The 15,836-nt window shown below is 32.2% G+C and overlaps 1 protein-coding gene across 12 annotated transcripts in view; it reads right to left on the bottom strand.

Moving 5' to 3' along the window:
* DCAF6 (DDB1 and CUL4 associated factor 6) overlaps window positions 1–15,836 on the bottom strand; it is a 157,090-nt gene that overhangs the window by 64,509 nt on the left and 76,745 nt on the right. For 10 of the 12 annotated variants that reach the window (XM_074266526.1, XM_074266520.1, XM_074266518.1 and 7 more), the window contains exons 9-10: window positions 12,599–12,718; window positions 10,305–10,565 (exon numbers count right to left, since the gene is read on the bottom strand). In XM_074266526.1, the coding sequence (XP_074122627.1) occupies window positions 10,305–10,565; window positions 12,599–12,718 (381 nt within the window). Of the gene's footprint in view, window positions 1–1,363; window positions 1,535–10,304; window positions 10,566–12,598; window positions 12,719–15,836 lie in introns of all 12 variants that reach the window. The other 2 variants (XM_074266516.1, XM_074266517.1) reach the window with 1 other exon arrangement.

Below are 15,836 nucleotides of genomic sequence, written 5' to 3'. Positions count from 1 at the left end.
GTACTCTCCAGAAGTAGAGGCTCTACATTTATCAGCATTCAATACTCTCTCTTAGCTTCTAAATGAGATGCTTCTGAGGGTTTTTTTTCTTTCTCTTTACACTCTCTCCCTTGCAGAGGCTTAATTTATGTCTACCAAATCTATGCTTCCAGACCCAATTTCTTCCCTAACTTCAAATACTATTATTTCCAGTATTGACTAGATTTGTCCACCTGGATGTTCCATTGTATATAAAATGCCATATATGTTAAAATAAACTTATCTTCCTCTCAAAATGTATCCTCTCTCCTAATTTTTCTCGTCTTCTTGTTTCCACAATCACACATTTATTCAAAACCTTAGAGATACTTTTAGTTTCCCTCCTCCTCCAGACCTAATCAACTACTAAGTCTTAAGAGTTACAACTCCTTAATATTTAAAATATTTGTCTCCTTTTGATCTCCTCCCTTAACCCCCATCCCCATAGCCCAGAATAGGTTTTCATTACTTCTTTCCTGGACTATCATAATGCTATTTTTACTAATACCCCTGATTTTAGTTTTTCCCTTCATTAATCTATTTTTTATAAAGCTGTCATTTTCCTAATAATCATAGATGATCATATTATACCTCTGCTCAAAATACTTTCAGTAGCTCCTGTGTTTGATATCCAAACTTGGATTCTAGTCTATTTTCCTGATTTCCCTTTACTCTAGCCTCCTTCATTTGCTCAACCAAACTAGACCCTATTTCTAACTTTTGCTTAGCATCCTCCCACCTTTGTGTTTCACAAAGGTTATATGTATTCCATGCTCACAGTGAATTTTCTCAATATCTCTATCTATTGGAATCCATCTCTTCTTTGAAGGCTCATCTTAGAGGTCACCTTCAGTGTGAAGTCTCTGCTGATTCTTCCAAATGAGCATGATCTCACTCTCTTCAAATATTTTCCTTTGTTATGCTCTTATATTTATTTATGCACTTGTTTTATTCCCTTATTGTATTTTATTGTAAGAGATACCACCTGACAATGGGGACTGAACTGTGGGTTTTTTTCCACCATTGCATCCCCAGTACCTAATACAGTGCATTGCACTAACAGGCACCAGAAGAATGTCAGTTGAATCTGGAAAAAGTGAACAATTCTCTGTTTCATATATTAAAAACACAAAAAATAATTTTGGGGGTATACTATGGTAATGCACTGTCTATTTCACCATGTGATGATTAATACCACCACATGCAAGGAAGGGATAAGCAGCAATAGTGCATTAGCTCTATCTTATGTCAGGGAAATGTATACAGAAGCATCTCAGCAAACATCAGCAACATCAACAACCAGCTCTAAGGGCTAAGCTGCTGAAGAATACTTGGTATTGACAACCTGAAGGATGAGGGCTCTGGGAGGAGCCCTCAGGGGAAGATTGATCAGAAGTGGTAGGCTGTCCTTGTGCGGCCTCAGCTAGCTCTTGTTGTTTCTGCTGCTCAGCTCTCTTAAGCCTCAGTTGTTGCAGGCCCTTACGAAGCAGAGCTATCTCAGGCCCCCTTAAAAATTCTGACACAGACAGGAAAAAAAGGGTGTAAAAGAACAGGGAAATAAATAGATATCACAGCATCTAAAAACATCAAAGAGAAGAAATATAAAGAAACATCTTATTTGAAGAAAAAGCAAGCTGCTTATTTATATAAGAAAATATGAATTCCTTATGATGGAACTATGATAGCCCCCCTTCATAGGCTTTACCATTTATATATATATATATATATATATATATATATATATATGTGTGTGTGTGTGTGTGTGTATGTGTGTGTATATATACACATATATATGTGTGTGTGTATATATACATATATACACACACACAAACATACACATACATATGTATAAATACTATATGTATAAATGTGTATGTATATATGTACATATATGCATATTGAAATTTTCATATTTTAATCTCCATTGTTCTTAGAATGTTTATGTAATTAAATAAAATGAAAATAAAATACAAAGAATAATTCAGTTTTCAAAAAAATCTCTACTTAGTCATTCTATACTAAAATACCAGATTGAAATGTGAAAAATTTATTTACATTAGTATTATTTTACCTCATGGAAATAAATTCCAATTACTTTGCTGACTTGAACCAATACACTATTGTCTATTTACATGTAACTGTTAAAACATTCAGCCCATTCTATAGATAGATCTTCAGGGGAATAAGTGGTGATTTCTCAATAATAATTCTAATCCTCTATTTTGCTGTTTCTTTACTGACTGGACAAACAGGAAACTGATTAAACTATTCCATGGGATTTCTTGGTAACTTCCAGATAATTTCAAGTACTGGGGTAGGTCTAGATACTTGCTGATACTTAACATGTTATATTAGTAACAATTTTTCCCTTTTGGATATATTGTAATCTTTTTATATGCAACATAAATAAAAATGTGTCTAATAAAATGAAATAAAGTATCATTTAGCAACACAAAATAAACATTTTCTACATAACATCTACTTAAGCAAAAACAACATGTAATTGTTAAAGACTACAGAATAAATTTGTAACAATTCAAAGAAGACTTGATAAATGTACTTGAAAATAACCCTGCTGGCCTAAGACTCTAACCTCCATGACCAGAAATACCTGTGAGACAATAGCCCTATATTAGCTAAATAGAGGGTTCCCAACTGAACACTGATCTGTAGTTTGAAAAATCAAGAGCTGACTATAATAATCTTGTGAACCATACATTTATAGGTTTTCTTTAGTTTTTAAAGACTGCATTAAATAGATGTTATTATCCGCACGATTTTTTTTTTTAATTTCCTCTCCAGGTTGAAAGAATATGTTCTCAAAAAAAGTTATAAGCAGGACAAACTAAAGAATATCAGAATCTTGACCTGTTAACTTCCAGTTGATACTCTGTAAGATAGTGAAATCAAAGTTTAAAAAGGGAGGAAATGTATATACACATATGTGTTTATACACATATAAAACACATCTTTATGAAAAATACCTGTTACATACAGCCCACGTAACAACTGCTGATGGGCAATGTGAAATTCAGGTTTTTTAAGATCACTTAAAACTTAATAGTACTGTCAACACTAGTGGAACTGAAAGTTTGTAGTTATGCCAATGTAAATACATAGCTTTGTGCTGAGTAACAAGAAAATTCAATAGAAAATTCACTCTTTGAATCTCTAAATGCTTTCCCTTGTAAACCACCAGGGTAATCTCATTCAGGGAATCTTTATTCAGGGTATAAAGGCAGTCAAGTTCAGATCCTTTTTAACTTGTGTATGGACTAATTGAATGTCTCCTAGCTAACTTCTCTGTCTCCACTTACTTGTCTCCACCTCCACCTTAAAATCTCCTGACATCTTCCTCATTTACAAATGATTTCTTAAAAACCTCCTGTGGTTCCCTATTGCCTATTAAGTGAAATCCAGATTCCTTAGCTTAATATTAAATCCTTCTTCCTCTTCCTGCCTTTTTCTCAATTTGATTCCATTCAAGAAACATTTATTAATTGCCTACTGTGGGGAGGGCAATGTCATAGTTAGGTAAAATGAAGTCTGTATAAAACATAATCCCTAATAATCTAAGGAAGAGCTTATATTCTGTTAAAGGGATATGACACAAATAACCATGCTGTAATAATAGTAAGTATGTAGGAAAAATCTACACAAAGTCCTATGTGACATTTAAGGGGGAAAAGTCATTACCAACTTGAGATGGGGGTCAGGAAAGGCTTCAGGCAGTTGTCATTTGGTTCTAATTTTAAAATGTGAATGTGCATTCACCAACAAATGGGGTGGTATTCTAGGAACAAGGGATAACATGAGTAAAGTGATCCACCCATCTCTGTGTGTGCTGAAAAAGCAGAAAGACAGGCTAGGGAGAAAGCCATTATTTCAAACTGTCTGGGGTATATGTAAAGTACACAGAGAAAAATAATAAGAGATAAGGAAGAATAAGGTAGTGCCTCATTATGGAGGGCCAAAACGTTTGAAAAAGGCAGAAGTAACAAGACCTCATCACTGCTTGAATATGAGAAAGAAAGATGTAATATATGTCTCCCAAACACATTCATTTTCCTACCAAGGTGCTTTGCTCTTTTCATTTCCTAGGACTGAAGGGCCCTCTGTTTGCATGTCTACAATGATTTCCTCCTATCCTTAAAGGCCAGGTCAAATGTTTTCCTTTCAAATAACTTTCTTAAGTAGCCAGAAGCGATCCCTTTTTTTACCCTCTCAATTCTAATCTTAAATCCTGTTCTCTAATGACAGTCTTCTATCTTCCACCCTCCTCCTTCTTGAACCTGCCCTATTCTCTCTCATTCCATCACCTCCTTCCCTTTTATACAGTCAATGATTTAAGAACTTATTTTTCTCAGGTGAGCTTTTTGCCAGTCACTTTCCTCTAACCCATAAATCTCAAGTGCCCATGTCTCAACTTTTTCTCTTTACTCTTTCCACAGGTTTGGGGAAAACAACGGCTTCAAATGTTGCCTCAACTTCCTCACCAAATATTCTCCAGTCCCTTCCTGTCTAATTCAATGTTCATCACTATAATCAAACTAATCTCCAAGGTCCCTAGTAATGTGTCTGCTGCTCAATCTGATGGTCTTTTCTCAGGACTTATCAGCTAGAATCTTTATGCATCATCTGAGGCAGGCAAAAAGCATGGGTGTGAATACTATTTCTGGCAGTGCCAAAACATTATATAAAAGTGAGTGATTCTAATTACAATTTGAAGAAACCATGCTTTCTTGGACTTCTTTCCTGATCTTTCTGACTATAATTCCTTGGTTTGGGGTTTTCTCCATTGGCTCCTCTCTGTCCTTCTGACCTCTAAAGCTAGAAACAAGCTCAACTTGTCTCCCTGGTCCTTTTCAAAATTTATATACACTTTCTTTCCATGTCATCTACTTTTATGGTTTCCTTTATCATCACCATACTAAGCATACTCAAAACCATTTGACTGCACTTCAGTTTTATATTTCTGACTATATTTAAAATTACATCTATACCAGAATTTTCTTGTTGTTTCTACCTTGGTCCTACCTCTCTCAACTGTCCCCTCCTTTCTACACATGCCATCACTAACCATTATTTTTTTCCATTACCTCTCAGAGCTAGCTCACTATGACAGTTTCTTAAATGAGTCCTCTACTCCCAATCTCTCCAATTTCCACTCTACTCTTCAGTTGCCAGAGTATCCTTTTTTAACACAAAGGTTTAATCCTATCACTTTTCTGATTAAAAGCTTTCATGAATCCCCAATGACTACATGACAAAATGGAAGGACCAAACATTCAAGACCCTCCATAATCTAGTTCCAACCTTCCTTTTCAGTCTTTTTAAAAATACCACTCCATTTCACCCACCTAACTGGACCACTTGCCAGTAGCCTAACAAAGAAGATTCATATTTTTCCCCTTTACTATCTCAAAGGATTGTACCAAGGATTCAGAGAATCAATGTGTATAAAAGGAATTGGTACACTATAAAGTATTATGCAAATGTGCAACTACAATGAATTCTAGGATCACCCTTTTTTTTTTTCCTTCTTTTCCCTAACCTATCTACCTCCAAGTATTTGCACAAACTGTCCTCAATATCTGGAAGAGAGTAGTTCAGTATTTCCTGCCAAACTTGTTCAATATCTTCAAGATCCTGCAGACAGTCCCTCTTTCACAAAATAATACCAACTTCTTGGACTTCTCAGCTTGCATGTACTTATCTTATTCAAATATGAATAATAGCTATTTAAATACATGTTAGCAGCCTTATGGCAGGGGATATTTCTTTTTTTAATTCCTTATCTCTAAGGTCATATATTTAATAAGCATTTAATAAGTATTTGACTAAATAGATAATTCTAAAAGACAAATTTCCTACTTGGTTGTTTTACTCAAATGTTAATAATCTGAACTTAAGATAAGAATATCTATAAAAAGGCAAGCTGCATGTATGGTTATAAAGAGATATCTAGATTCAGGCCAGTTATAATGGTCTTGTGATGAAGAGAGCTATTCTGGACTGAAGCAACTAAGTATAGATCACAACATGGTATTTTTATTCTTTTTGTTGTTTGTTTGCTTACATTTTGTTTTCTTTCTCATTTTTTTCCCTTTTTGGTCTGACTTTTCTTTTTGCGCAGCATAATAATTGTGGAAATATGTATAGAAGAACTGTCCATATTTAATATATACTGGTTTACTTGCTATCTAGGGAGGGAATGGGAGAAGGGAGGAAAAAAATTTGGAATACAAGGTTTTGCGAGATTGAATGTTGAAAATTATCCGTGCATATGTTTTGAAAATAAAAAGCTTTAATTAAAAAAAAAAAAAAAAAAAAAAAAGAAATATCAAATAGGGAGTTAAATGAGCAGATTTTGAGTGGTTCATATAATATATGACATAAGAGTTATTAATTGTTTTATGAATATTTAGATGTTATTTATAAAGCTAACATATTTGTTTACTGATTTAGATATGGCCAATAATCCAGTTTTTCTATGCTGTCCTTTTCAATCATAGAAAGTTATGAAGATTTAATAAAAGGACACACTTCTCTAGAATGGAGATGAAAATATATCAAATAAACTATAAAATAGTAACCTGGTTCTTTCATTTAAATATTATGGATTGCAGGGAAAAAACAAATGCATTTACTTTTCTTTCTTTTTTCATTATATCTCTTTTCAATAAAAGAAACTTTTTAATAGAAAGATAAATTGCCCTAATCATTTCTTATTTTTAGAGGTGACAATTGGATTAAATATCTTGTTATTAAATAATATTCTGCATACTGATGGAAAAAGAAGTTAACAGTATAGTCATATAATTGGTTTTGAATAAATTATACTAATAATGAAATTATATTTTTATTAGTCCAGAATTATGATTTCATGAATTTTGGGAATTTCTGGCATGGAAATTCTTTCCACCGATTCAGATGATCAATTTACCTATAACATAGTTTTATAGAGTTGCCCAAGTATACTGTAAGGTTAAATGACAGTTATCCATGATCATAAACCTAGAACCTGAAGTTATCAAGTTATCTATCTATGGTCACATACTTAGCACCTGAGGTGCTATTTAAATTCAGGTCTTCCTGACTTCAAATCTGGCCAATGAATCACTATACCAAATATGTCTCTCTAATGAACTTAAATATGTTATAAACACTTTTGACAGAGATTTAATTGTGACTTGTATAATTTCAGCTCATTAATGTTTTCCCACTCCTTTTATACATAGAATATGGCTTTTATAACCTGAGAAGACAGTATGCATTAAAGGCATAAAAAAGTCATGTATAAAATAATAACTAAATTGACTCAACATCTTGGGATTTATGGCTTTAAGTAAGAATAGTTTGAATACTTAGATAATAAAGACTTTTGAGGAATAACAAGGGTGATTTTAAAAAATGACATGACTGAACATATGGCATTTTACACAACAAGTCAAAATGTGGTTTCAGTAATCATGATCCACCTGGGCATAAAAAAGCAAATTTCACTCCTGACCAGTCCCTAGCACAGGATCTGGAATACAAGAGCTCAATAAATATCTTATTTGATTAGCCAAATGCCCTGAATCCTAGAGTAGGCAAAGGAGGGGGAGGGGGAAATGAAAGAACTTGAAGGAACTCAGTTGCTTGAAAGTAGGAATTAAGCTATACCAAGAGATAGACTTTAAAAAAATTCTTATTGAACCTAAAGAAGAACTCTTAAAGGATTGTCTCTTAAGTCCATGTTCATCTTGATTCTAATTTGGATTGGTAAAGATAGGAGGTGGCTTTGCACCCAGTTAGATTCATCACTTGTATTTGCTTGCCATTTTGATTCCTCTTATCACAAATCCATCTGAATTTAGATATGATAGAAATGGAAATGGTGAAAAGAAACCACAAATGTAAAGGGCCTTCCTGTTGGAAGCTATGCCCTTGTAAACATGCAAGATCTTAAATTGTGTCAAATAAATAACAATCAATTTATATTGCACTCCTTATTATAGGGGAACTTAAACTACAGTGTCCTGGTTTCCTGGGGAAATTACTTTATGACTCTTTTAGCTACCAAAAATGTTTTGCTTTTTTGTAATTTGTTATTTAATTTCATATTCAAGGATTGCCAGTTTTAAAATAATGATGACTATTTCATCACAAAGACAACTATACTCTTATCTGTCTCTTAGGTACATATTAATAAAGCAAATATTTCAAGGTGAAAACTTATTTATCAATATAATTAATAGCAATCTGTTTTCAATATAAAATTCAAATAGAGGGATTTTTTTTTTTAATTTTCAGAAGGATTAATAGAATAATTAAATCCTCTCTCAATTCTTACAGTTTTTAAAACACAATCTTATATTCTTAAAAACTATTCAAGTTATGGCAAGTTCCTTATCGACCTAGAAAAGCTTGCATAAAGGCCCAGTAAGAGACTAAGAGTCTTGTCATGTGAGAGCCTGCCTAACTAAATTCAGCATGTCTAATCACCTGATCAGCAGGCAACGAACTGGGAAAAGGGGGGAAGCAGTGTGGCAAAGCAATTAATGAAAATCATCCCTTAAAAAATAAAGAGAATTGTAATCTGAATTGGTAGAAGGAGAACCTGAAGCAATGAAATCATGAATCCTTGAATGATTAAATTAATGATTACTTTAGAGTACTATTCAGTAAACATCTAAATCCCTAGACTGTATAATCTCCTTACTAGATTACCCTGGAAATAGATTATTGGACATAAGCTATTTAATATTGCTTCAGAATATCACTTACTTTAAAATAACATTTGCTTAATTTTAAAATGTTTTGTATAACTAATAAGTTTTTCACAAGTGTGAAAATCTGCTCTGAAAAATAAACTTTATAGATTTTTTTTTCTTCTTAGAAAACTTTTTTATGCCCTTAAGTTAAAACATAAGTAGACTGTACTCCGCTGAAAATCTGTCCTTGTGCTCTATGGACAGAAAAAAACCTACTAAAGACCTAACTTCTACAAATGATTCTGACTTCTAATTCCATGGAAACTGACATTAAATCACCAAAAAGGGGATACTGATGAAATAGAGCTTATTTTAAAATACCTCACTTCTTTTGATCTGGTGTCAGTTTCTATGGAAGCAAGAATAAAAGTGGCATCATACAGCTGAACTGTTAAGAATTTTTTAAGTTTCAACTTGTGCCTACCAGGTGAGGGTGGGAAGGGGGATGGGAAGCTGATATATAAAGAATAAATTCCATCTCTAGTAGAATGTCATAGAAATTCTAAATAAACATTTTATTTGCTTTTAAGATGAATAGTTTATAACTTAAACACATGGAACATAACTATACTAATTATAAAATGTTCTCAAAAAATGCTTGAACACATATTTATTTGCTGGTTTGATTTTGGTTTTTTGGTGGAGATCTTGGGAAGGAGTAAAGATAAAAGTTATGATGTTGAAGATGGCCAAGAAGACCTATGGTATTAAGGAAATACTCTGCTACATTTTAATAGGATCTGGTAGTACATTTGTTTTCTAATATCAGATAAGCATTTATTTCCACACAGTTAAAGTGAAGAAAGGGTAAAATATTCTTTAAGCAGATGATTGTGTAAATTATTTTCAAGAAAAAATATTATAATAAACTGGTAAAGAACCATAAAATATTATCATGAAATGCCATTCTTTTAAGGACAATAATCAGGATTCTAAAAATACATTAAGTTTAAAAGAATAAGCCACTATCTCTTTAACAGAAAATGGAGATAAAACCAAAGAAGACCCTATATGATAATGTTTGGATTATAGTATCCTTTAGGTAAAACACTTTTTAAATTGTACTAACATTCTTGCTACCTTGTGATAACTGTTATACTTGGGAGCATTATTTTCATAAAAGTGGAAAGTTTCTGCCTTTTGTTACACTTAATAGAAATTAGGTACACTGTGCTAGGTTGCCTTCAATGAGAAAGAACCACTCCAACTCAATTAAGAGAGAAAAATAATTGTAGCTTTATTCCTCAAAAGTGGAAGTTAGTTTTCTTAAATTAATTTTTTCTTCAGAATTTTACTTCTTTCTAGAGAAAAATATTAAGGAAATAGATGCATGTATACACATTTAACTTAAGGATTCACAAATTCTGTGATGTAATATGTACACATACATCTCATTCTGGTTAATTATTCTAGCAAGAATTGATTAAAAAAAAAGTTTTAGCATCTTCTAAACATATCTTAAAACAGAGAAATTCTCATTATTAGAAAACTGGAAAAACTGCCTACTTAATAGTATATTATTCTCACCCGACTGATGATGTGTATGGTGTCCAGAAGCTTCTAAGGATAGTCTCTGTTCAGTGTCTGGAGAAGAAAGCAAAGATGTGGAACGAGGGCTTTCTGTGGAAGATGACGTTGAAGGTGCCTGAGCTGACACAGTTGAAGAAGAAGATGACTGAAGAAACTGTTCTGCAGGAGTGTCCACTTCCATTGCAGTCTCACCCACTTCTAATTCAGTACTTGATGGGCCAGTAGGAACAGCAGGAGCATCTGATTGGTTTGTCCCTCCTTCAACAGATACATATTTAAATCAAAATTTATCTTTCTGAAGACAGAAACTTTAACATGTCATTAGGAAATGAGATGATGCGGGAAAATGACTACCATGATTTCAAAGATGACATTGACTGTCATCTTCAATTGACTGGGTCAGTTTGCTAAAATCAGCCTATTTGGTGGAAACAAAATCAATCTGATTGGCCCTATAAAGAGTCCAAATAATTACATTTCACTCAATGAGAGCTAATAAGTAATGTGCTGGAACCAGGAGATCATTGTACATGACAACAACAAGATTATATGATGATCAATTCTGATGGATGTGGTTTTTTCCAACAATGAGATGATTAAGGCCAGTTCTAATGATCTTGAGATGAAAAAAGACATCTACACTCAGAGAAAGGACTGTGGTTCACAACATAGCATTTTCACTCTTTTTGTTGTTTGACTGCATTTTTTTCTTTTTGATTTGATTTTTCTTATGCAGCAAGATAATTGTATAAATATATACATATAGTGAATTTAACATATGTTTTTACTATGTTTAACATATATTGGATTACTTGCCATCTAGGGGAGGGGGTGGGGGAGAAAAGGGGAAAAATTAGAACACAAGGTTTTGCAAGGGTTAATGTTGAAAAATTATCCATGCATATGTTTTGAAAATTAAAAAGCTTTAATAAAAAAATTTTAAATAAATAATATGCTGGTTCAACTTCATGAACACAAAGTTTTAAAATTTTAATAGTTGAGAGACAGATTTACAGTGACAAATACCTACACTATTACCCAATGCCTCTTATGAGCAATGGCATCAATCTGTTAATCATGGAAATATGCTTAGAGATATAATCACCTGAGGTCACAAAGAGCCTTTGCAAGCTTAGGCAACTCAGCTGACTTTGATTGTCAAACTCCTTATCTTCACAATGAGAGTACTGCATCAAATAAACTCCATATATGATCCCATGACTAAATGATGTCCATATTCCCTTCTAGTTCTGATATTATAATTAGTTCACATTTTGAAGCCAAAAATCTCTATAACATCAAATACATAATCCCAAATTTTCTAGAACTGAAAAATCAATTCAGTTTTTAACAACTCAACAAACATTAATAAATTAAAAATATATGTAGTCACATAAACAAACCAAACCTGAAAAGGATGCTGTCTTATTTGTTTCCTAAATCTCAATTTGCTGGGGAAAATTAGAAAAAAAGGTTGGTTCACAGATATAGAATCTAGAGCTGGAAAGATCATCAAATCCAAGCTCTAATTTTACAGATGAAGAAAGTGAATCTCATAGAGGGACAGTAACTTATCCAAAGTCACACATAGGAAGTGGTAGATTCAAACCAGGATCTTATAAGTCATAGCCAATGCTCTTTCTTACTTTTTCCATAAGAAAAATGCACATAAGTACCAGTGACATTAACACAAATCATTTTATATTAATACTCATTTTGGGCAGTTTCAATAACTATGATTTAAACATTCCCCTGTTTAAGATTAAGCATAAATATACATTTCTCCTAAACTAATTAATCACCTAAAGAATGAAAAAAAATAAGCATCAAAAAAATTAAATGATCAGTTTATTTAAAATACAAATAATAAAAGTTGAGTTCATTTTTTTCTGTTTGAGGATTCAATAATTTGAACTATATTTAATAACTAAAAAAAGAAAAACAATTAAATCTTGAAAGACATAACTACTAGGAAGGTCTGTTTGCAGTATCCTATTTCTTACAAAAGGGCTTAAATTGGGTGATTTCATTTTTTGTTGTTGTTCTTTGAAGAGAGGAAAAGGACTGGAGAAATCAAGAAGCAAAAGATGGAAACTCTTTCCCTCCCCAATTAGAATTTTGGCTCTTGATGTTCCCAATCAAAACCTTGAAATCATAGGTAATATTGTACTAATAAAAATATGTTACTGTAAACCTATCTCTCTACTAATAAAAAGTTTCATGACTTTTTTACCTTAATAGTTTCTTTATGGTAATTTTTAAAAATATGTAACAAATAAAAAAAAATTTACCTCTAGACCGAGAACGTCCCCGTCCTCTGTTGCTTTGAGCAACTTCACTAGCTTCTTCAAACCATCTTGATAACATATCTGACATCCTCTGCATCAATGATACATTAGGACTTTGCTCTCCTATAATAACAAAGTGTTTCTAAATCATTAAAGGTCTATTCTTTCAACACAATTGACACTGGAAATTCCTAGGGGAACTTTTTCAGATGAAAAAAAGTCATGAATACATGTATATAGAAAAATGCATTCTTTCACTTACAGAATTAATAAATTAAAATATATTTTGTTATAATTTTCCAAAAACTAAAGTAACTAATAAAAATAATACTTAGTAACAAGTTTCTAAATATTTCTTGTATTTGAGATGTATAAATTCCACAGAGTTATCAACTAATGTTTAAAAGAAGGTGGTACTACTATTTCCTTTATTTTACAATCAAATTTTGAGGCTCAGAAATGAGGAAATCTCTTTTCTATCAGTGTTCTGACAGAGTAAGAGAAATGATTTTCTAGTCTTAATTACAACTTATTACAGAATTCCCTATAACCTACATACTGCAGTGATAGTTAAAAAATGCTAAAATATAAAGTTTAAAGAGATAATATATTATCTATGTAATAATAGTTAAAATTATGAATACCATTTGTTGTTTATAAAGCAAGTTACTTACTGCAAATCTATGAGGCACATAGTGCAAATATCATCTCCAAATAACAGATGAAGCTATTTTCTTAGATATAAAGTTACTTGTCCAAATCACATGTCAAATAATGGCAGGTCCTTTAATTCAAAGTCCAGAGCTCATCTTATATATAATGCTGCCATTCAAGATTACAAGTATTATAAAAAATGGTAAAAAGAACATTTAATATGAATTCATTTAGTAGAACACTTTGATGCTTTAAAATCCATCACTAAAACAGCAAACTATTGGCACTATTCTGGCTTTGCAGATATGCTGCATAACAGGTGAAAAAATGTTTTAGTTAAAAAAAGAAAAGAAAAAAAGTTTGCATTTCTTATTTTTAATATATTATATATTTCTTTCTGCTGGGCTTCTTCTCTCTAAGAATATTAAATCAGTTTTGGGAGTATGGAAAAGCCATGAAGAAGAGAATTCATACTATTAATATAACAGAACAACAAGATTATCATTATGCTTTAAATGGTAAAGGAGGACATCAGAATGCTTCAAAAACCAGAATCCTAAAATATGCTGTTTACAAGACACACACACTTGAAACAGAAAGATACAAATAGAGTAAAGGTAAGGGGCTGCAGCAGAATTTAATAGCTTTAGCTGAAGTTAAAAAAAAAAAAAGGCAGCAGTAATAATACTGATCTCAGGCAAAGTAAAAGCAAAAACAGACCTAATTAAAAGAGAAAAGGACGGAAACTACATCTTGCTAAAAGGTACCATAGACAATGAAGCAACATCAATACTTGTACATGCTACAAGAGGTGTAACAAGCAAATTCTTAAATGAAAAGGTAAGTGAGTTACAGGCAGAAATAGATAGCACAACTATACTAGGCCTCACTGTCCCCTTTCAGAACTTGATAAATCCAACCAAAAAGAAAAGAAAAGAAAAAGAAACAAAAGAGGTAAAAAATAAAAAATAAAAAATTAGAAGAACAAAGAAAAGGGTACCTATCTGATCAATGGGAAAGAGAAAAATTCATGACCAAACAAAAGGTACAGAGTATTATAAAATGCAAAATAAATAATTTTGATTATATTAAATTAAAAAATATCTGTACAAACAAAACCAATGCAGTCAAGATTAGAAAGGAAGCAGAAAGCTGGGAAATAATCTTTACAGCAAATATCTCTGATAAAGGTCTCCTTTCTCAAACATATAGAACACTGAGTCAAATTTATAAGAGTACAAGTCATTCCCCAATTGATAAATGGTCAAAGGATATGAACAGGCAGTTTTCAGATGAAATCAAAGAAATCATAGTCATATGAAGAAGTGCTCTAAATCACTTTTGATTAGAGAAATGCAAATTAAAACAACTCTGAGATACCACCTCATACCTATCAGATTAGCCAATATGACAAAAAAAGGAAAGCAATAAATAATGGAGAGGATATGGGAAATTTGGGACATTAATGCACTGTTAGTTAAAATGTGAACTGAATCCACTATTCTAGAGAACAATTTGGAACTATGCCCAAAGAGCTACCAGCCTTTGACTCAGCAATAATTTGCTACTAGGTCAATATCCCAAAGAGATCAGAAAAAAGGGGGAAAAAAACCACCACATGTGCAAAATATTTATAGTAGCCCTTTAAGTGGTAGCAAAATACTAGAAACTGAGGGATATCCATCAATTGGGGAATGGCTGAACAAACAGTGGTATGTGAATGTAATGGAATACTACTGTTCAATAAGAAATGGTGAACAAGCAGATTTTAGAAAAACCTGAAAAACTTTATATGAAGTGATATGAACAGAACTAGGAAAACACTGTACACAAGTATCAGCAACATTGTGTGATGATTAACTATGACTGACTCAGCTCTTCTCAACAACACAACATCCAAGACAAGACTCATGAAGAAAATGCTATCCATAACCAGATAAAGTACTAATGGACTCTGAGTACAGATCAAAGCAAATTTTTTCACTTACTTTATTCTTTCTTGTGTTTTTTTCCCCCTTTTGATCTGCTTCTTCTTTCACAACTGTGATTAATATGGAAATATGTTTCACATGATAGCACTCGTATGAAATAATATTAAAATGCCTACCACCATCAGAAGAGGGAAGGAAAAAATGTGGAACACAAAATCTAATTTTCTTGACATGTAACTGGGGAAAAAATAAAATACTATTTTTTTAAAAGGTAGAAAAAATTACCAAAAAAAACCTTATTCTAAATATGATTCTGACCAATAAAAAAGGAAGTTACTACTGATGTAGAAATGAGAAATACTTGAGGTAAGCAACATCATCCCACCCTAGAGACTGTGAGAGAAAGAGAAGAAAACTTGGATTAAGATGCATCCTCGATTTTGTAAGGATTTATTTCAAAGGATTCAGAATAAAGATGACTAAGATCTAACAATCCAATCTTTTTCAGAAAAGTCAACCCAAGTAGGATGAAAAGCAATTAATAAAATTCTAAAGACTGAAACTAAAATAACTCTTAACAAGCAAGAAAAAAAGAAAGCTGCCTAAAGGAATTGAAATGGAAATACATGGAGATCAGGGATAAACTCAAACTTAAA

The sequence above is a fragment of the Sminthopsis crassicaudata genome, chromosome 4, assembly GCF_048593235.1.
Source record: "Sminthopsis crassicaudata isolate SCR6 chromosome 4, ASM4859323v1, whole genome shotgun sequence".
In the NCBI taxonomy this organism is placed as follows: domain Eukaryota; kingdom Metazoa; phylum Chordata; class Mammalia; order Dasyuromorphia; family Dasyuridae; genus Sminthopsis; species Sminthopsis crassicaudata.
The sequence above is the reverse complement of the archived record's forward strand: the minus strand, read 5'-3'. Positions and strand labels throughout refer to the sequence as shown.